Raw genomic sequence first — 22229 nt, forward strand, 5'->3', positions numbered from 1 at the left:
CCACATCCAGTTTCAGGGATTACAGGTGTGCACCACCACATCCAGTTTCAGGGCTGCCAGGGCATGTGGTATCAGTCATAGAATCCAGGCCCTCGTGCTTGCCAGGAAGGCACTCAGACTGCTGAGCCATCTGCCCACCCCAAGATCTGTTTTAAGGAATAAAACCTGATATGAGTTCACAGAAGACAGCGAGCAGAAAGTAGACTTGTTCTCAAATGGAGCACACTTGGGCTGATGTAGGAGGGCCATTCGGTTACACAGAAAGTGAGAGACACAAGACGTGAAGAAAAGATGACATTCATTTTACAACCTGCAGACTCTGCCACTTACAATATATATGAGTTAACAGATTCCACAATTCTGCCTGTAATTACACTGTGAATGGTACTGTATAGTAATAGTACTATTTCTAAAACAAAGTACTAATTTGCTTTTCTTAATATTTAAAGGAGAAAAAAACAATTCAGTCAAAGTTCCTTTAGAAAACAAAAGGGTAACTGAGGACAAAGAAACTAAGGATAATGATGTGGGCTGGATTCAATGAATACCTGTGGGTTGTTAAAATGCCCCCATTACTATCCAAAGACCTGGTAACAAGAACACGTGCACAGACCAGAAACTGGCATAGCCCTAGGAAGACAATAACAGCTACAGCAAAAGCAGAGAACTCAGTCACCATCAGCCTGCTGCCCCACAGAAGAGGAGCCAAGGAATCACAGAACCTGACCTCCTTGTCCTCCTGCTCTCCAGCGTCCTGCCAATGTCCTTCCAGAACAGAGCCAGCTGGAAGCCAGAGTGCCAGGCCGCACGTTCACACGTCCATAAAGGTCAGTCTCCTGGAACTTAAAGTAGGCTGGAGAAGAGGCCACTGGAGAACCCAGGGGGGAAACCCAATACCTAAACTGCATCCCTTCCTCTATATTTCTGTTTTGATGCTTTTAGCTTTTAAAAATTATAAAATGGAAGCTGCAAAACCAAATGAAATGACAGATTTTTCTCAGGTTCTGAGGAGCCCTCCATAGAGAAGCTGGGTTTCTGTGAGGAAGAGGAGAATTTAGATAAGCACAGTAAAAAGAAAAACATTTTGATCTGAAAAATTAGTTTAATGAAAATCCTGAGTTGGAAGTTTGGTGAAGGAAGATACAGCCTGGAAAGCAGACTAATGTGGGCATAGAAATTACTTCTAGAGAGTTCTGAGCATGAAAGTTGGGTAGAATGAAAACAGCCAGATACCAAAAGGCCTAGGAGATGGAGGGGATTTAGATCTGAACTGAGAATGGCTTCTAGTCAGGTAAGAAACTGTGATTCGATTTAAATTATAATGTAGATCTGTTTACATGATGGCATTCCTCCGCGAGCCATCATGTGGGGGGAACACACTGCTTTAAGAGGACAACCTTGGTATAAGTGAGAAGGAGCAATGAAAATTGCTCCTTGAAACAGACCAGGAGGTGCTGTTATTGTTCTAGTCAGATTTCCAACAGTGTAACAACATTTCTGAGATTGCCAACTTGTAAGGAGGACAAGTTTAGTTCGGTTTATGGTCTCAGGGGTTTCAGTCCCCGGCTGCTCAGCAACCTTGGTCTGGGTCTGTGGCAGCACAGTGCATCACAGCAGGAGCACACGGCAATGGAGACTCTGCTCATGGTACCAGGAAGCAAAAAAGGTAAGAAGACTCTGTGCCCGTGTCCACCTCAAGCGCATGCCCCAGGGACTAAGTCCCTTCTACTAGGCCCCACCTAGGATACCATCATCAGAGGACCAGATCTTCACCACATTCAAGATCCAAATGCAATACTACCAAGAGGGGTTAAGTCTTTCACAGAGTACAAGTGATGGAAACTTGCCTCTTTGTCTACCCATATGTCTGTATATCCCAGAAAAATCTTCTACTATTACCACATACAATGTATAAGGGAAGCCAAATGTGTTTCCTGTCCTCATAGTCTGTAGTCTGCTCAGGAAACAGAAACGACAGCAGCAAGCCCTCAGTAGGGAAAGCAGGAGAGACAGAGGAAACAGGAGGGGGTCGGAAAAAGCTTCTCTAAGAAAGTGACTAAGGCTAGGAGCAGAAAGATTGGAAGATTAGAAAGGTAAAGAGGGACAGTTGTGGTCTTACTGCTTCAGAGGCTGGGGGTGGCAGAAAGGGGGCTCTGTAAGCCAAGGGTTTTATGACCATCCTAGGTAACAGCAAGACCCATCTCAAAATAAAACAGCAGAGATATGGAGCTGGGGAGACAGCTTAGTGATCTAAGTGCCTACTTGGCAAGCACAAGCACCCAAGTTCAATCCCCAGTGTCGCATGCTGCACCAGCCCTAGACCTCTGGGCACATGAAGCCAGCCACCGAGTCCAGGCGTGGTGGTGCAAACCTATAATCCCAGCGCTGGTAGGCTTGAAAATAGGAGGATCACTACAAGTCTGAGCTGCATAGCGAAACACTGTACCACATACATACATACATACATACATACATACATATATACATACACACATACATACATGATTTAAAAAAAAACAGCAGAGAGAGAAGAGAGATTATGACAAGAGCAGAGAATGAGGCAAGACTACTGAGAGACAACAAATACAAGAGACAAAGAAACTAGCACAGCTAAAACAGAAGACAAGGGACCAATTTTATGACATTTCAGAGAAGACACGAAAAACATCACAGACACCTAAAATTATGACCTTTGGGGAAGAAAGAGTCTAACACAGTCCCAACATTTTAAACAAGGAAATGAGGTACAAATAAACTATGTATTCTATAACTATAAATTCTTTGAAGCCTAACTGCCTGCTCATGCTGTATTTGCTAATAGGCTGAGTCATGACCAAAGAACACAATTCATAAATGTTCATTTTAAACAAATTGTCTGAAAGTGTCTACCAAGTAGCAAGTACTTTGCAAGTAACTGGGAACGAGGACCTAATCAGACTGATAACGTCCACTGCGCTCATGCACAGGTCACCAGCCAACTTGCTTTCTTGTAAGTATCTGTGAGCTGAATAAACAACTATAAATTCTAGTAAGATCTTCCAATAAGCAAATATTCACTGAGTACTTCCTTGTGCAAGACACAATCCGAAATGTTGTGCATACAGTATGTTTTCTGCAGGCAGGTGGGAAGGTTTGTTCAGTAGGAACCTACACTGACAAAAATATGCATAGAAATAAATAAAATGAAGTCATGGGATTCACAGGCCATCAGTGTGGAATCAATCAGTAAGCGACAATATAATAATCTGTTAGAGTGGTACAAAGGATGATGACATCCTTGTGGGTTGGAAGGCATTAGGCAGGTTCACAGGGAAGAACCACCTACAATAGCAATGGATAGAGTAAGATTTCAACTGGTGATATTGGAAAGAAAGATAAGCAGAAAGTTCAAACATGTTTACTTGTACAAATAATAAATGGGCTAAGTATTGTAGGAAATGGGGAATAAGTAGGGAATTTTGAAAAGTGGTACAGACAGAGGTCATATGCCAGAGAAACTAAATGCAGATTATAAAGAAGGGGATCTATAGGTCAAAATGAGGGCTCATTGAAAATTAACACTGATTGAACAATGCAATAATTTACTGATTAAAAACAGAAATTCTGGAGTCTGAGAAGAACCCAGAATCCTCCACAAGCACTACTTGTCATCAAAAGGAAAAAACTACTAATAAATCTAATTTCATAGATGAATCAAAAAAAGTATTATGCTAAGTGAAAAAAGTCACACACAAAAGACTATCTACAGCTGTCATTACAGTTGTATGTAACGTAAATCCAGAAAAGGTCACACAACAGCAACAGAAGATAGCAGTTGACAAGGGTTACAGAGGAGAGCTAAGAGTGAGGGCAGGGCACCAGGGCACAGGGGACCTCGGGGTGAAGGAAATGTCCCTGGTCATGCCATGGGGGCAGTGACCCAACTGTAAAAATTTGTTCAAACTATATGCTTAAGATACATAAATTTTTATTGAATTAAACCTTAATATGCTGATAAACATGAAGGAAAAAGTCATTCAAAAGTACAGCATTAAGTAGCAGTTGAAATAAAATACGTTTGCCTGGCAAGCACAAGGTTCTGAGTTCAATCCCCAGTACCACCAAAAAAAAAAAAAAAAAAAGGAATAAAATACATAATGTTTCTTAGATACTGGAGCAGGCATCAAGGGATTCATAACTTACAATCGATGGGTCACACAGAGGCACTAGTTATGCTTGGGGGTGGCACGGAGAAGCCAGAGGCAGGCTCAGTATGAAGAGAATTCCCTTTAATTAAGAAAATATTCAACTAATCCCTATTGAGCACTAATTTTTTTTTCATCCAAGGATACAACAATTAACACAATAGAGACGATTTTTCTCTAAAGAAACTTCAATTATTTAAATTGGCAGATAAAATTGTATGTATTTATCATGGACAATGTTGTTTTGAATTATGTGCATGTTCCAGAATAATTAAATTTAATTAATTAACAGAAGCATTACCTTACATAGTTATTGTTTTTATGATGAGAACATGTTTTGGGGAGGGTGGTTTCACTACATAGTCCAAGCTGCCCTCAAATTTACTATGTAAGTCAGGTTAGCCTTGAACTTAGGATCCTTCTACCTCAGTCTCTTGGGTGCTGGGATTACAGTGCACACTACCATTCTGGCTATAAGAAACACGTTCTTAAGAGTGTACTTAACAGTACACCTCAAGAAAAACAGAAACAGGAGTACTTCCATGGAGACGTAGATTGGTGTGGTGAATACTCAAGTCTTCAGGCTGCTTCCCCAGTCCCCAACAGAAATGGTATTACAAATTATGGCTAGTTAGCAAGGCCACTTTTTTCAGTGCAATACATGATGGACTGGATTCATTACAGTGACTGACATTTAAATATTTAAAATGAGAATGATGATAAGAAAATATTATTTGATAAAAGCAGTAGAGGGGGTGAGAGGTAGTCAGCAGACTGACAGAAAGACTTGGAAAAAGCATCTGAGTCTTATTTACATTTCAATACTCCAGAAAAATTCCTTTAAAACTTATTGGGACTAGGGGTTAGAGTTAATTGGTGAGGCTCTTGTCTACCATGTATGAGCCCACTGGGTTTGCAACATGCATACACATGTTCTCATATATTTCTGAATTAACTTTATTAACAATTAATATATGTATGCATAGTTGCTAGTAATATATACTCTATATATTATATCCATGATGAAGAGACAAAATAATTTTTAATTCAATTAACATTGTCCTTCATAAAAACATACATAGGACAGCGAAGTCACAGATTTGCAAGAATCTTCTCTGTATAAAATTCTCAACTACAATAAGTATGTCCCGGAGAGTTTCTTTAACAATGCAAATTCGTATACTGGGTATATTTGTAAGCTCTTTCTTGACACTTGACATATTTGGATCTCAGGGAATACACAGTGAAGAAGAGAAAAGTGAGGAAGTAAGTGAGATGCCGCCTCCCAGTAATCCTGGCGTCTGCCAACAGCGGCACGCTCAAAAGCGTTACAACACTGCTAGACTGGGCTTTTATTGGCTTCAGAGGCGCTCCAAATCTCACTGGCTATTGCAGAAGGTTTTTCAGGTCATCCCAAACCAAAGTGAAAAGGGAATACTTGGCCAGCAATTTATGAAATAGCTTATCTATTTCAACAGACTCCTGCCGTAATCAATGGAAGGACTCGAATTCCCCTTACACCCAACGCCCATGGGTTTCCAGATTCATGCGTATTGTGCTGATTAAATAAATGATAGGGAGAGGACAGAACAGTACTTACCACTGGCAGAGTCACAGAACTCATGTTGAGTAAGATAAACTTTTTGCTCTCAATTCTAAGCTATTTAGGGCAAGAACTTCATTTTCTCACCCCTGAGCACAACGTTCTCCCTGCTGAACTATGGAGTAGATAGGACCACAGAACAGACACCCAGGTACTAGCTGTCAACTCCTAAACGTATCTAATTCCATGACCGTGATGGAACGCACGTCCTCAGGCTGCCAATTTGTCTTTTTTTACCCTCTACTCTGTCTACCTATATAGTCTGAGCAACACGGGTGACACTGTAACAGTCCAATGGCTGTGATTACTGCCATAGCACTTAAGGAAAATACATTCAGAAGATAAAATTAACATCTGAACATGTTCAAAATGGGGATGATAAATATTGTAACTGGAATCACCAATTGGTAGTACAGTAAGGTAAACAAAATGTGCATTTTTACAGCAAAATGATCATGTAGTTGGAAGTAAATGATTTCACCATAATTCAGGACAGTTTACCACATGAAATAATTTGTATTTCCATAAAAGCCTTTTAATAAAGGTCAGAATATTTCACTTTTTTCTGCTTTTAATTTCATATCAGTTTCTGTTAAGAGTTTGAGTTTTAGCTATTTTCAAATTACATCTAATCATAATCAAACTACATACAAAATTATTAAAGGATATGTTAAAGTGGTGTTAACTGTGCATACATCTGAAATCTATAAAAAGAAATATTGCAATCTCTGAGAAACATCATTTGCCCTTTGTAAATCAATGTTGCCATGGAAAATTTTTTCAATTAGTACTGGATTAGTAGAGGGTAGGAGTATGATAAACGGTGCAACAGAAATACATTCGCTATTTTTATATACCTTTTGTACAAATGCTCTGGGGCTTGTTGGGTGTGATGGCCTCTGATTGTGAAGCCAGAGCTCTTTCTCTAAAGTGTACTTCGGAGTTGTGCTTTTATACATGATTAAGTGCAATACATTATCTGTGAAAGGAATGGGGGCCTTGGAAGAGTGTGTTCTGCACTTTTGCTTAAAGAATGCAACATTTGTGTGGAATGGTTCCAAGTGCTTTTGTTGAATAGTGTTACTGAAATATTAATTCAGGCTACATAAATTGGAAAATAAGTGAAACAAAGAGGATTTTTCTGGTGGCTAATAAGTGCAAAGAGAATCATTTTCCTTGCTAATGTGGCAAGATATGCACGGTTGCCTTCCATGAATATCTTTAGATGGACTCTAATAGAAGAATGACCCCCTACAAATCTGTCTCTAGTTGTTTCTAACCAAGCACCAAACTTCCTAAATTCTTTAATTAATCAGGCTCTCTCAACAGCACTGCTACAGAGAAATGGGAACTAAGAATTTATCAATTAGAGGCACTGTACAAAAAGACCCGTTAGAGATTTCTGAAACATTAAGAATGTACATCAGAAATGCACAAAATCTAGCTGTATTCTTTTTTGTTGATGGCATTATTTCTTCATTAATATTTTACAATTACAAAATAACAGATGATGATTTTAGTGACAAAACAACTTAGGTAAACAAGAAGAAATTTAAGTCTCGAATGCTGCCTCTCCAAAGGATCCAGGATTGATGTACAGTCTTGATGTGCCTCTTGCTAATTCCTCAAGGCCTGTATAAGAACATCTAGCCGAAGAAACATCTATCAGAATGTTTTGAGCTTTATTAAAATGGGATCACATGTCACATGAGTGTTGCTTCTCTCACTACATAAGAATAATCCTAGGGCAAAAGATCCATACCTCGCTCAGCTATTTTAACTGCATAACATTCTGCAGAATGATCCCCTAAAAGTTTAAGATCAAATACTTTTATTTTAAAAGATAATTCTTGATAACATTACTAAACATCTATTTCACTAACAATGTATGAAACAGCCCATCATAGAAAGAATTTTTGTCCAATTATAGGTTAAAAAGATAACATTTCCCCTCAATTTTAATGCCTAATTATTAATATGGTTGAATTTTATCATTCTGTTCATTTGACATTAACATCACCCATTTATTTTTTCTTTAGGGCTGCTTATCTTCTTAATATTGTATTTGGTAGGAGCTCTTTCTATACTTGGTAGATTACCCCTTTTTCTTTCATATTTTTTCAATCATTTTCAGTCTGTTTAATGATTTTAATTTTAGAAGTTTAATATATATTAAATTTTAATATACATCAAACTATATATATTAATATGTATATTAAACATCCAGTCTCTTCTCTAGTTAGTGGTCTTGTTCATTGTTTTTGTAAAGTATCTTTTCAGGCCAAGGTAGATAATGAAAGTTTTCTATGAATTAATTCATGTCCTCAATATAAAAAAAAAGTTACCAATATAGAACTGCATATAGCAGTGTCTAAGATTTTTTCTATATTATTTGTAATTCTTTTTTAAGATAGTACAAAATAATATTAAAACAAAAATTACAACTGATACAGATTTCACTTAACAAAGTAATATGAATTTCACAGTATTTGTTGCAATACAGTGTTGTCTTCCAACTAGTTATTCATATTACTAGATAAATGCATGCAAAAAGAAGTGTATAGGAAATTAAGAAGAGAAAAAGTACAATTGAAAAAAAGGAGACAAATCATTATCTGCTCCTTTCCACAAATCAGCAGAAATGCACAGTACCACTGTCCAAACCATCCTGCCGACACACATAGATAAATCTCTTTCCCCAACTCCCTCTCCTGTCCTCTTCAACTCAGTAGCTCTTTTCTTTGGAATAAGATCATTCCCTGCTCCCGTATCTATTGTACCCTTCAGATTCCACTTTCTCTTTCAGGTTCTCACATTAAGGTAACAATATGATGCTATTTGTAATTCTTAAAAATGTGTTTTCAGGGACATTTTTAAATCCCTTAGTTAGGCCTGCTATGAGTTTTCTACTTTAAAGAATATTTTGAAGACATGAATTCTTGTTTATTTTTAACTCATTTCTTTTTTACAGTCATTTCTTTACTAATTCTTTTTTGTTGATTTATTGGCTTTTCCTAATTTTTAATTTTTTTTGTTTTTCAGAACCGGGGATTGAACTCAGGCCCTTGAGCTTGCCAGGGAAGCGCTTATTCCTCTGAGCCATCTCCTCGGCCTCTAATTTTTAATTTTAATATTATGTAATTTTCATTATATAAAAATGCAGATTTTCAATTATCTTGGCTTACTGCAATAGCTGGCACTTGTGGACTTTTCTTAGCAAGCATTTTCCTTATCACAACTCTCCAAACTATCTACAACATCACCTTCTTGATTTCTTCCTTGTGTCAAAGATTCTTCAGAAGACTGGTTCTCAATCCTTTCATGGTCTACTTGTAGCTTTATTCAATTATTATTGGAGGACAAGGATATAAAATCTCTAGTGTAGTGAGTAAAGGTTTCTTAATGCTCAGTTATGTGATTTTAAATGTTCCGTATATATTAAGAATGTATACTGTCTTAAAATATAAATTTTTTCAACACAAAGAAGTATTAAATCACAGTATTATACACAATCATAAAGTTATTTTGATGACTGAAATATTCAAATACTTTATAAACCTGTTTTTTGACACCTATTTGGTATGTCAAATATCCCTTCATAATTGTATTTTACTCAACTTCAATTTGAATTTTTACTTCACATGTTTGACAATGATGGTTTGGGTATCAGAGGCATGTAACTGTTCTCTTAATTGTATGATTAATAACTACTAGTCTTTTAAACAGAAATTATAAATGGAAAATGTTTTTTTCCCTTAAATCTGTACCAAGATTGAATAGCCCAAGACCCTACACCTCTTAAAATTATTTCTTTGGAGACAAGGTGTTGATAAGTCAGGAAGCTGCCCAGGTTGAGAGTCCACCATGGTGATCTTCCTGCCTCAGCCTCCCAGAGTACTGAGATTACAGGCATTACCCCCACAGGCGAACTTCCATTGGCCAAGCTTGAGCCAGGTTCCTCAGGCTGTATGTCTACTAGAGACTTCAACAGGAACACTAACACGTGTAACAGCAGAATGCCACACCGCTAAGGCGACCCCAACCCTCTTTCAAATACTTGACCCAAAAAAACTCAAGGCTGCTGAACAGTCTGTTCAAGCCAATATATGAAAAAAAATAATAATAATAAGACTTCTGCCTCCTGCAATCAGGGTAGAACAGATTAGAACACTAATGAGTGCCAGCTAGCAAGTGTAACACATCTTTTGTAACGTTTTATTTCCCTTATTCTACTCATTCTCCCACTTGTTTCCATTCCCTCCATTCCCTAATTCTGCTTTTAAAAGGCCCACTTACTTCTGTGCTAACTGAAGCTGAGTTCAGTACAGCTGTTACTGATTGAGTTCAGCACAGCTATTAGCTGAGTCCAGTACAACTATTACTGATTGAAGTGCGTGCTTAGCATCCTATTAGAATTGGTACTGTTTGGGGCCCGGCAGATAGCTCAGTAGAATAAGCACTTGCTTGGTAAGCGCAAAGGCCTGAGTTCAATCCCCGGTTCCGCAAAAAAAAAAAAAGAATCAGTACTGTTTATCTTTAACTTGACTTAGACACAGCAGCTAAGAGACAAGAGTGGGAAAAGACTGAAAGAAAAATGAAAGGCTTTGGAGGTCATTACAAAGTCCTTGGCTTTATATGTGAGTGGTGCAGGAAGCTCTTGAAAGGTTTTGGCAGGGGGCTTGCGAGATAGCTCAGTTGTTTAAACACCTGCTGTCCTAAACTAAGACAGGCGCAGGGGACCACAGTTCAATCCCCAGCTACACATGCCTGCCAGAACCGCCCTTAAGGCAGCCTGAGCCAAAAAAAAAAAAAAAAAAAAAAATCCTTCTCAACTTTTAGGGCCGGCCAAATAGCTCAGCGGATTAAAGCACCTGCAAGCAGTGCAGGGGTCTGGGGTTCAATCCCCAGGGCAGTGAATGAGACTGGGCATGGTGACACTCGCATGTAATCCTAGCTCTTGGGAGGCTGTAAACAGGCGGATCACTATGAGTCTGAGCTGCTTAGTAAGACCCTGAACACCCTGTAGACCCTTTCCCCCCAAAAAAAAGGAAGAAAGAAAGAGAAAGAAAAGAAAAGAAAAGAAAAGAAAAGAAAAGTTTTGGCAGACAGGCAATGTGGTCTGACTTTGGTTTTACGAGGCTCCCTCTGACTGGTGTTTGGAGCACATTTGTGGGACACACAGATACAGGGCGGGAAGGATGGCTGCCACAGTAATCGAGGAAGGAACACAGCGCACGGGCCGCAGTGGAAAAGACGGTGGTGGTGGGAAAAGGCTAGATTCGGGATATAATTAAAAAGTAGACCAAGGAGATTTGCTGGCATGTTTTTATGGTGGGTGAAGGGACAATTAGGGAGGAAAAAAGAAGACAGAGAGGGAAAAGGAAAGGCAGAAAGGAAGAGATGATTTACTGCTTACGAGGACGAAAATGTTTAAAATGCAATATCCCAAATAAGAGAACTCAGGTCACAGCCATCTCCTCATGAAACCTGAATAGGTAACTGAAAAACAAATATTAAAATGCTATTAACCTTGCACTAGTATTTTTATTCTCCAACTTCTGTAGGTCAGCAAACACCTTCATACTATGCCAAAGGTTAAATCCATTTATTAGTCTAAATGGCATACGCAATTGTTTCAACCAGATATTGAGAAAGTAGAGCCCACGAACTGGCTGCCTGTTTTAATAAACAGAATCTTTTATTGTAATATATCCAAGCTAGTCATTTGCATATTATGCATAGCTGCTTCCTAAGAGTTGAAAGGGACATTATACGGCTCACAAACTGAACATGACATGTTAGGAAATAATCTGCTAATCTTTGGTTTAGATTTAGACAGGAATGATAGCAAATTGTGATAAAATAAGCTTAAACTAGACTGCCTGTAAGGTGTTCTTTTAACAGTCAAGTGATCAGGAATATTTCAGCAGAATTCAGATTAGTAACATTTCTTTCTTCAAGGGCATGAAAAGATAGAAGAAAATATTACGTTGTTCAAAGTTGTAGAATGGAAGAAGTAATCTGCATTTTCTTTAGCAAAGAGATCCATATATATTTATATAGTACAACTGTAATTTAAAATGTTATACGTACATATAAATGGTAATATCCTTTGATAGTAGATATCATTTTTACACTACATGTTTTTACAAACAATTTTTGGTGCTTTTAGTTTTTGTTATTCTATCATTTAGTAAACAGTACCAATAGTAATTATTACACTCCTCTCCACATTGGCTATTACTAATTGGAGTATAGAACTATGAAATGAAAAAACCTAAGATTCAAGTAAATCTGTTTTAAACCCTTGTTTTTCTAATTACTGGCTATATTTTAATTCTTTGCTTTTCCAATTACTGGCGATTGGACCATGGGACAGGTTATTTAATCACCCTGGGTCTCAATTTCGCATGTGAAAAATGAAGATAATAAGACCTTGAACACAGCTAATGAGAATTAATGAGCCACTGTATAGGGCCCCATACAACGCTGAAACATATGAGCACTCCAATATGCGTTCTCCATTAAGAAATTTGCAATAAGCAAAGAACTATAAATCTTATTGAGAAAATAGGTCATCAAAACAGAGCCTCTTATATGATAGCTATTTTCTGAACACTCTCTTAGACATGTTAACTCAAAATACTAAAATAAATTAAAAATGAAACCTATCTTCTGATTCTCAGTTTTAATCAAGGGAAAAAACGGTCAGTGCATACTCATCTGGGCAGTTTTGAACCCAGAATGTGACATATTTAGTTAATTCTCAATCATGTTTTCACTAAATAGACATTAAATGGGATTCAGGACAAAAAAAGATGAAGCATCATAACTTAAATCATTAGCAAAAAGCTACATACCATTTTAATTTTTAATTTACAACAGCCACTTAACATTTTTGTATTTTATTTAATTCATAGAATTAAGCTTTGCTGATAAAGGGATGAATATGCAAAAACACATGATTTGAGATTTGACATGTAGCTACTTAAATACTGAATTTTTAAAACAGAAACTAAAACAGCAACAACAAAACACCGTTAGACAGCTAAGTAATAAAAAGAGGAGCTTGGTGTCTTTTCTACTCACTGAATTTTCTTCAGTATTATTCTTTCCAAGGTTGAAATGTTAATAATATCATTTCTTCAGTTTTGGTGGTGGGGGGATACAGCTTTTAAAAAAAAAATTATGTATTTGCTGCACAGCTTGGACTGGTAGTGCTCTTCCTGTCTCAGCCTCCCCAGCCCTGGGATTACAGGCATGCATCGCCACTCCCAGTTTCAGGGCCAGCACAGCACACGCAGGGCTCCAGGGCCAGTATGGCACGAAGTGCTGGGAATCGATCTAAGTGCCTTGCGCTTTCCAGGCAGGTGCTCAGACCCCTGGGCTATCTCCCTGGCACAGATAGAGCATTAACATTTTTTGTTTTTGTTTTTTTGAAAATCTTAAGATTTTCTACAAAGTGTCTAAGTCTTTCCAAATAATATGAGTCCAGAATGTTCCATCTTCACCAGTGAATTATTCTCTTCCTTGTTTTCTAAAGAAGGAGAAATAAGAATGGCAGACAAAGAAAAGCTAAAAGCTACGACTCATGTTCATTTGAAGACAATGGCTCGATGGAATCAGTCCTCACCCACTTCCTGTCTGTTCTGACAGGAATGGCCAAGAGCAGCCTGCTGAAACAGACACTTCTGTCTTCCACTCATGCGGCAATGTCACCCATGTGTCACTCACTGCATACCACCCCAACCAGCCCAGAAGTGCCCTACAGTTCTTATCACTGTCTAAGCAGCTCCTTCCAATTAAATGGACTCGGATCAAAAACCAACTTCCATTTGCTACATCTGTTCTAGTGAATGGATTCAAGTAGAAGACAGTGAGAGCTGAGATGGACAGGCCAGAGGACTGGAAAAGGAAGAGGGAATGCAGCTTCTGACCACAGGGGCAGTCAGGAGACCCACAGGGCTCCTGGAGTGGCTGGGGACTCTTCTTTAGATACTTCACAGCCATCACACAGGACAGCAACCACATCAGAATAAGCGTGGATGCAGTCTCCCTAAGCAAGTCCAGCAGACGGCCTACTACACGCTGCTCGAAAGGTTGCTGGTGTCCAAAGATCACTCTTCTTGCCTGTGTTGAGGCTTAAAAGTCAAGTCAGCCTATGACAGGAATCTGAGAAAATCAGACTGCAGGATATCTACCTTCTTTTATTCTCATATCCAAAAAAATGCCTGAATTGTAATTTCAAAAATCACATACTAATATCCAGAGAGGAGGAGATGGGGAGATCATAAAGCACAGCGAACTAGAAACTGTTCCAGGGAAGCGTCACTCTTAGGGGATCCTTGCTATTTTACTTGAGGGTTTAACACTGACCGGAGATACATGTGTCTTTAGTCCATGACGACTAAATTTTAAAAAAGAAGTATTTAACACGTCATAATGGCATCAAAAGTAGACAACTGCCGCACTTCTGTTTAACTGTCTTTACACAGAAAAGTCTAATCAGCTTTCGAAAATAGGATAAACAAGTCTGCATTTGACTTGTCCAGGGCGTCAGATAAAACAGGTATTTTAAGCAACTGGTGCGTACACATAATGTAATGATTACATCTTGACATTTTAAAGTTAAAGGGCACAGAAAGAAAAACCCATGAAAGCAGGGATGTTGCTACACAATTATCTGTGTACTACAGCAGCGAGAAATGAATTAATATTAGTAAACAAGTTTACCGGTTGTTTATTTGGGGAAAAAGAGAGAAAGAGTAGAAAACTTTTGAGAAAATTTCACAGGGGTATTACTTTGTTCATCCTGTTTTCCATCAATGGCTACATTCTTTCACAGTGTTTTAAAAAACTAATCCCAATTTCAGGTTTTTTAACCTGTTGAGCAGTATTTGAGGTGTCTAAATTCTGAATTGCTCTGTCTCCTGGAGACAGATATTTGTGTTCAGAAACTCAGAGGAAGAATGTTTATTTTATCTCAAGGCATGATCTATGACTCTTCAGAAGACAAATATTGAATGAGACAATACTTTGTAAGAGGTTCAGAAAAGGAAAGGTGCAACTCTCCGCAGTTCTCAGGCCACTCCCAACAGCAGAGGAGAAATGACTCAGGGCAGCCTAATACATCTTACTCGAGAGAAGTTTAATTATTGCATAGTTTCCAGGTACTAGTCTTTGTTTTTCTCTGTATTCAAGAGAAGGATCTACAGGGTGTTCAGGGTCTCACTATTAGATCGGACTCATAGTGATCCACCTGTTTACAGCCTCTCAAGAGCTGGGATTACAGGCATGAGCCACCATGCCCGGGCTCAATTGCCAGCTCAGTGTGTCCTGAGCTGAACCCCTGGCCCCTGTGCCTGCTTGCAGGCACTTTAATACGCCGAGCTATTTGGCCAGCCCTCAGGAATTAGTCTTAAAGAAAATATCTAATTTTGTTAAATAACTTTTACAGATTAATTTGCACTTGTAAGTCATGAAGTCAAGCATGCAGAAGACCTAAGCAGACAATGCATAAATATAACATGCTATGTAGACCTAGTATTCAAAAGAACATACATTAGAAAAGTGACTTTTAAAAATAAGGTCAATATATAAAGCCCTCTGGAGAGCAGACATAGAAAAAAATATCAAGCTTGCCACGGATACAGCTCAGCGGCGTAAGTGCCTGCCTGGCAAGCTGAAGGTCCTGAGTGTGATCCCTGATACCGCAAAATAAATAAATAACTCATTCAAATTAAAGTACAAATATAAAAATTCAGTCTCACTGAATTTTGCTGTTCTTTTGATATCTTCTCTTCAAAGTAACATAAAAATGTACGAGTCCTTTTTGAAAAAAAAATCATCTTTAGCACCCAGTAATTCCTATCATAGGGCCATTTCAATGGAAATACCTATTTAAGAATAAGCATCCTGGGGCTGAGGACATAGCTCAATGGTCTAAGTGCCTGCTGGCAAGTGCAAGGACCTGGGTTTGATCCCTGATACCACATGCCATGCCAGCCCCAAAACCAGGCATGGTGGTGCACGCCTCTATTCCCAGCACTGGGGAATAGGTTGAGACAGGAGGATCATTAGGAGTCTGAGTTGCATAGTGAGACCCTGTACCTAATTAATTAATTAATTAAAAAACAAGCATCCTGAAAGAATTACTCTTTCACTTCTTATTCTTCTGATGTCCTCTTCCACGATGTTATGACTGGAAGCACAAGGGCTAGCATTCTATGCAAGGGCTCCCTCGCACTCCTCCCAGCACACACAATAACCATAACCACAGCCGGGCTTGAGCTCCCACCCTGTGCAGGGCAACCGAACTGAACGTGGGGCTGCAGTCGCCTCCCGTGGCCCTCAGAACCTGGCTAGCTAAACTATTACTCAGTTTACAGAATAAGGAGCAGGACTAGCTGGTAAAGACACACACCTAAGCAGACATGGCAAGCAGTCGGGACAAGAATACCATCCACCTGCCCTCAAAGCCAAGGTCCTAACCTAGGGTTTGACTCAGACTTGGACAATACACTTTATATGCAACCACCATAATTGGGCCTTCCCTGCATTCTCTTAAAATTGAATCTCCGTGGGATAGCTAAATCGCAAGGTGGACCACAGAACTTTATCATGACCATGAATGAACTGGCAGTTAATGAAATTGTTCTGTCGATGTGAGAACTGGGTGATGGCAAAAGGGTGTCCAGTGAGTGGGTGAGTGAGAGGATCAATGAACCAGCAGAAACTAAAGGGTTGTCTCAGGCAGCACCACTCCCTGACTGCTGCACCTGTAGCCAGTGCCCCTCAATAGTGGATCCTGACTTTACCCCACGTGAGAATATTTCCAAGTCACCTATTCTTCCCTCCAAACTTCCCAAGTCCTGCAAAAACACTGATTAATACTGATAAACTTATGAAAGAAAATGAATGTTTATTTTTAAATACTCAAGTTAGGAGCAACTAACTGTAGTTGAATTACAAAATTGATACTTCAGATCCCTACACTGTTATTCTCACAAAGTTATCATAAAGGTAGCATGCTATGCAACTATTTATGCAGCAAGGTCTCTTTTTAAGAGATCTTAGAGCTTATGTCTTCATATTTCTTAATATTATGATTCTCAATGACGTATGTATAGACTTTCAGAATTTGAGTCCTTGACCTTCTGCATGATAGAATTACCCAAGCAGCAGATGTGCCCCACCAGCCTTCAGCTTCCTTCTTTTAAGCTGTTTAAAGTTAAATGTCCTTAATTTTTATTCACTGGACTGTTTTCTTTGTAGCATTTGGCTAGTATGATACTACAGGTCCCAGAAAATCTTCACTAAAGAGTCTTCCTGTATTGCTAATCTATTAACAGCAACGTACTATATTGTATTACATTTATCATATGGTAAATGATAAATTATCATATTGTGTCCTATCATACTGCACTTGCAGTGCTGGGGTCGAACCCGGAAGCTTGCACACGTTAAGCACATGCTCTCCTACTAGGCAACATCCTTGTTGTCGGTATCTAATGTTAAGTGTGTGAAGAACATTAAAGTCCTAAAACATCTAAATGTCCTTGATATTGTAACACACAACAAACTACTTTCCTTAGACCTACTGGATCAAGCTTAATAGGAAAACATTTTTGATGCCCATCCTTACATCCTGTGATATGGTAGAATGGAGTATAATTTTGAGGCCTAATGTAACTGCTTATCCTTTCATAAGACACTAATCTAATCTTGTATTGCATATGTGCAATTGGTTATGCCACCAATGTTAACAGCAGGGTTCTTGCTACTTGTATTTTCCATCTCCCTGTTTTCCTGTTCAAGCTCACATAATAATCCTGTCTTCCAAGGAAAGGATTTACACCAGATTTAGCGGTGTGAATTTCATTAACATCAAAAGATATACTTTATAAATAAAATATGCAGAGTGGATAAAGTTCTCTAACCAAACTAGGAAGCCTCAACTACCAGCTCAAGTGCTGGCTCTTCTGTGCCTCCTTTCTTTAAATTTTATTCTTATTGATACTCTACCATTCTTCCTTGGTTTTCCCTTTCTTAAAATTTTTATTTTATTTTATTTTTTATGTATTTGGTACAGGATCTCACTACACAGTTAAGACTCATAGTGATCCTCTTGTCTCAACCTCCCCAGTGCTGGGATTACAGGTGTATACTACAACATCTAGACTCAGTGGCCGGCTCAGCTGTGTCTGGGGATGGGGTTGGCATGCCATGTGGTGCCTTCTTTGGTTTTCTTATATGATTTCTTTTTAAAAAAAATCTCTTCTTTATATTCCAGTTATTCCTGAAATTTTCCATTTTTCTATTATGTTATTTTCTTGAATAGTGTTGTTGTTGTTTTGGTCAACTTTTCTTCCCGTTCATTTTTTCTTTCCTTTTAATAAGGTTTTTGGTTTTTCTTGCTTGCTTTTTACCTTCTTCACTCTTAAAACATCTCGATGAAAACTGGATTTTAAGAAAGAATACTTTTTGGACCAAAAGTACTCACAGAGTCCCAGCTCTGTGCCTGCCTCACCCAGAGAGTACTTGGTTCCAGAGGAAGACATTCTGGGCGCTTCCGTGTCCACCTCTCTGGGCACATGCAATAGGGTGTCGTTCATTTGTCATGTAACCTTACAAGACGCATGATCTGCACAGCAGTCAGCCCAAATCTGGCACTCAGGGCACCTGTGCAGTCAATCAGGCATGTTGAAGAAACATGTAAGAAATATTTCACAAGCAGCTCTAAACTCAGCAGGTGGGGCAGCTGAATTTTTGTCCAGTGAGTCAGTTTTCGTTTAATTAAGGCAAAGCCTAACTCAACCTTATTGAAAAAGAAAGGCTGACATAACTCACAACTAGTTATTCACCAATACTGATGTCATCAAGAGTTTATGTTCTTATTCTCACTGTACGATCATCCGTGCTACCAGCTTTATTCTAGGCATGGATCTCTCACGAATTAAGCAGAATCTAGTTCAGTGATGTTGAATCTTTTAGAAACCAACCACCCAAACTACAACCCAAAACCCACTTATTTATCACAAACTGTCAACACTGCAATTAAACCTGAATACTCAGGTTTTACTTTTTTAATGGAATCTATTTATTTATTTATTTATCTAATGTATTTGGTACAAGGTCTCTCTAAGCAGCTTGGACTCTAGTGATCCTCCTGTTTTCAGCCTCCCTAGTGCTGGGATTACAAGTGTGCACCGCCACACCCAGTCTCAGTGGCCGACACAGTGAGCCTGGCGGGGGTGGGGGGTCCAGAGCAGCATGTAATTTTGAAGACAAATCCCCGTCCCTGTGCTTGCCTAAGCAGGTGTTTTGTCTGCTGAGCTATCTCACCAATCCTCTGAGGTTTTAGCTTTAAAAAGATAATTCACACGCTTCGCTTACATGCCAACAGAGGGCTCTGCATGCCAGCAGCAGCTTGGCTGCCATGGCTTCACCACCACTGTCATGTACCACACACAGGGGGTTTGCAGGTGACAGAAAAGTTCCCAGAAAAATCCCTAAGATTTGACTGGATTTTTCTGGTCATGAACTACTTCTAATCCAGCCACTGTGGAAGAGGAGGTGAGATGAGGTGATTCTTCTACTCTTGGTCCATCTGCTCATTTCTATGGCCTGTGTACACGGCTCCTGGGAACCAGAAGGTCTCAAAGGAGGAGCAAGGAGGGGGCTAGCTCCTCGCTAGGAAAGCATCTAGCACATAGACACTGCACATAGGGAAGCTGAACACGGTACAGAACAAAGGCAGTAATTCAAATACTGTGTGTTCTTTTCACATAGAGATAGCTTGATAATTATAGGATTAAAAAAATGAATATTTTGTTTTATGAAATGGAGCTTTCCTGTGTTTTAATAATAATTTTTTCTAGTAACTCTAAGATTATTGACCCAGCCATTGGCTGTTATCATTATTTCTATGATTTAAATACTATCTCTTAAATAATAATTATAATAAGTAGAATAAAAGACAAATAACTATTTGACTAAAACAATGAGATCCTTGTTGGAAATGAATACTTAAAGACCAATTAGTGAATATTTTAAAAGAAATGGTTTAGAACTAAGGTTAAACACAAATAGGGGAAAGATAACTTTTAAAAGTGAGGAGACACAGTGAGCCTTCAGAAGTGGGGGACTCCTGCTCATCTCCCCTCGTCTTAATCTCAGACTCCTTTAGGCCTAACTACTAAGCAAGGAGCTGATGAAATTAAAGGCCAGGACTGTAATGACACAATGCCCATAAAAGTCATCTGCGTGGTCAACTAGGGATGCAGAGAGGCTGAGGGTCGTGTTTATAGCAGCCAAGTAGTTCCTTATTGGCAATTAGACTATAGCCAGATCTTTAAATAGATGAGTGTCAATTCTTACCCTCTTGAAAAAAATGTTCAGGTCTATTTTCTAGAGTTTCTGGATGCCAATTCCAAAATGATTTTCTCCCAATAGGTCAAATACTCTTATTTTTTTCTGGACTAAAACAGGAAACTAGAAGGCTATCTGCAACAATGAGTCATCGGCCACTGCAGCTGCACGACATCTAGGTCTCTCCCTGTCTCTGCGGCTCTTCAGAGGAGAGGGCTATCTTTTAATGACACACAAATCCCTGCACTGCCTGGCTGCAAAACATAATTAATTCTGGCCTTTTTATGCTTAATGAAACACCTTGTATGCATGACCGCAGTGGAATTGAGCTTCTTATATGTACTTAAAATAAGGAAAGCCCTAGTCACAGCCTAGTTCTACCCCAAGTGCTCCCTAACACGTTTCTGTCTGAGCTGTACATCATTTCTGCAAGGCATAGGTCTTATAACACGTAAAGCAGGCTAAAGAAAACCACTAGCCACCTGTAGGAATCATTCTCCTAACTTCTGAAAGTGTGAAATATTTTGTATTTCAAATTCTTGGCGGTAAGCAAGTTTTTATTTCTCAACTTACGGCTGTTCTAGTAGAGTACACAAACAAAGTTATCTTTTAGGTGCAGCTGTTCAATATCATTTCCTTTCATTAGAATAACATTTCATATTGTAGGGCATACGCAAGGCTGCCTTACAGAAAGCATTATTCTTTGGAAAATCCAAACAGGAAAATGTTCAAGGTTTTAGACCACAAATAACAATAGGAGTAAAGAACTGAAAAACAACATTCAACTGAAAGATTTACTTTGAAAGGTTTTCTCTACTTATAATATTCAATTATTCTAGCTCTATCGGAGGTGTCTTAAAGCCAGTGCTTACTTTTAAAGAAGTGTTACCACACCCGTAAATATAGTTTCCTTGCTCTAATTATAGATTGTGCACTGAGTCAGTGAATAGTGAAATACAGAATTCTCCTCACCTGTTTAGGCGTAACCCCAGGCATGCGAATATCCAATGCAAAATCTGATGAGTCAATGGGAATTACTGGTCTGGGGGTACCAGGACATTCATTGGAAAATGGTCTAGTCGTTTCTTTCAGCCTTAAAAGAGAAGAGAATTTCAACATTTATGAATGGGAAGGGGGACAAAAAAGAATTCTAAGATCTTAAGATTAAATAAAGTTGTAATGATGAATCTTCTTTCATATAACTTGGAATGATATTTTATAGTTCACGATCACTCTATTCCCAGGTTGCAAATAGAACAAGCAGGCTACTTCTAAACCTCACTTTAATAAACACTTGTCAAAATACTTATTTGTTTCTAGTTAATAAAGATATAACATTAATACATTAGAAATTAACACTATTACCCACATACCAGTTTTCTAATGAGAGAAATCTTAACCGTAACTCAACGTTTGGTAGCTATTTGATGAAGCGCCCAATGTTTCCAGTTAGAAAAAAATAGTAAACATAATATTGCTGGGAGGCAGAGTTACATGCAGAGGACATAAAAGATTGCGCTGTGAATTACAAATGTACAAGTGCATAAATATTTAATATGGTAATTATGAGGCGTGTGTGTACAGCCCAGTGTTTCCCAGTGAGCTATTACAGCCCATGATCGGCTTCTCCACTGCCGCTCTATCGTGCTAGTTTATTCTTCAAGCCCTTCTAAACAGCAGGGCACTCAAGTCTAAAAGGCTATATTATAGTTTCTAAAATATGTCCCCAAGAGGGAGTGATCAGCATTGGAATCAGAACTTCTAACTGGAGTTCTGAACGCCACAGCCTGGGTAGCAGGCTGGGCTACAGTATAGGGGGGTTATTCCTTCCTTCCTTTTTGTTTTTGTTTTCAAAGGAGACTTCACAAGAAGTTACAGCGCCGAACCCCCCGGTCGCCTCTGTAGGAAGCCCGGGTCCCACCCAGGACGCGCTCGCGGACACGCACCTCTTGATCACGGCCAGCGGGCTCCGGAGCGCCGCGCCGCCCCGCAGGGCGAGCAGCAGCGGCGGCAGCAGCAGGGCGAGCAGGCAGCGCGCGCGGGCCATCGCGGCGGCTACTTCATCCCCGGCC

At 39.0% G+C, this 22229-nt stretch overlaps 1 protein-coding gene across 1 annotated transcript in view; it reads right to left on the reverse strand.

Annotated features, from left to right (window-relative positions):
- Positions 1 to 22223, reverse strand: part of Pam (peptidylglycine alpha-amidating monooxygenase) — a 188553-nt gene extending 166330 nt beyond the window's left edge. The window contains exons 1-2 of the mRNA XM_004625468.2: positions 22104 to 22223; positions 21130 to 21250 (exon numbers count right to left, since the gene is read on the reverse strand). Of these exons, the coding sequence (XP_004625525.1) occupies positions 21130 to 21250; positions 22104 to 22204 (222 nt within the window). The 5' untranslated portion in view covers positions 22205 to 22223. The remainder of the gene's footprint in view (positions 1 to 21129; positions 21251 to 22103) is intronic.
- Positions 22224 to 22229: the final 6 nt, after the last annotated feature.

This window comes from Octodon degus, unplaced genomic scaffold (genome assembly GCF_000260255.1).
Source record: "Octodon degus isolate 3935 unplaced genomic scaffold, OctDeg1.0 scaffold00009, whole genome shotgun sequence".
Taxonomy (NCBI): Eukaryota; Metazoa; Chordata; class Mammalia; order Rodentia; family Octodontidae; genus Octodon; species Octodon degus.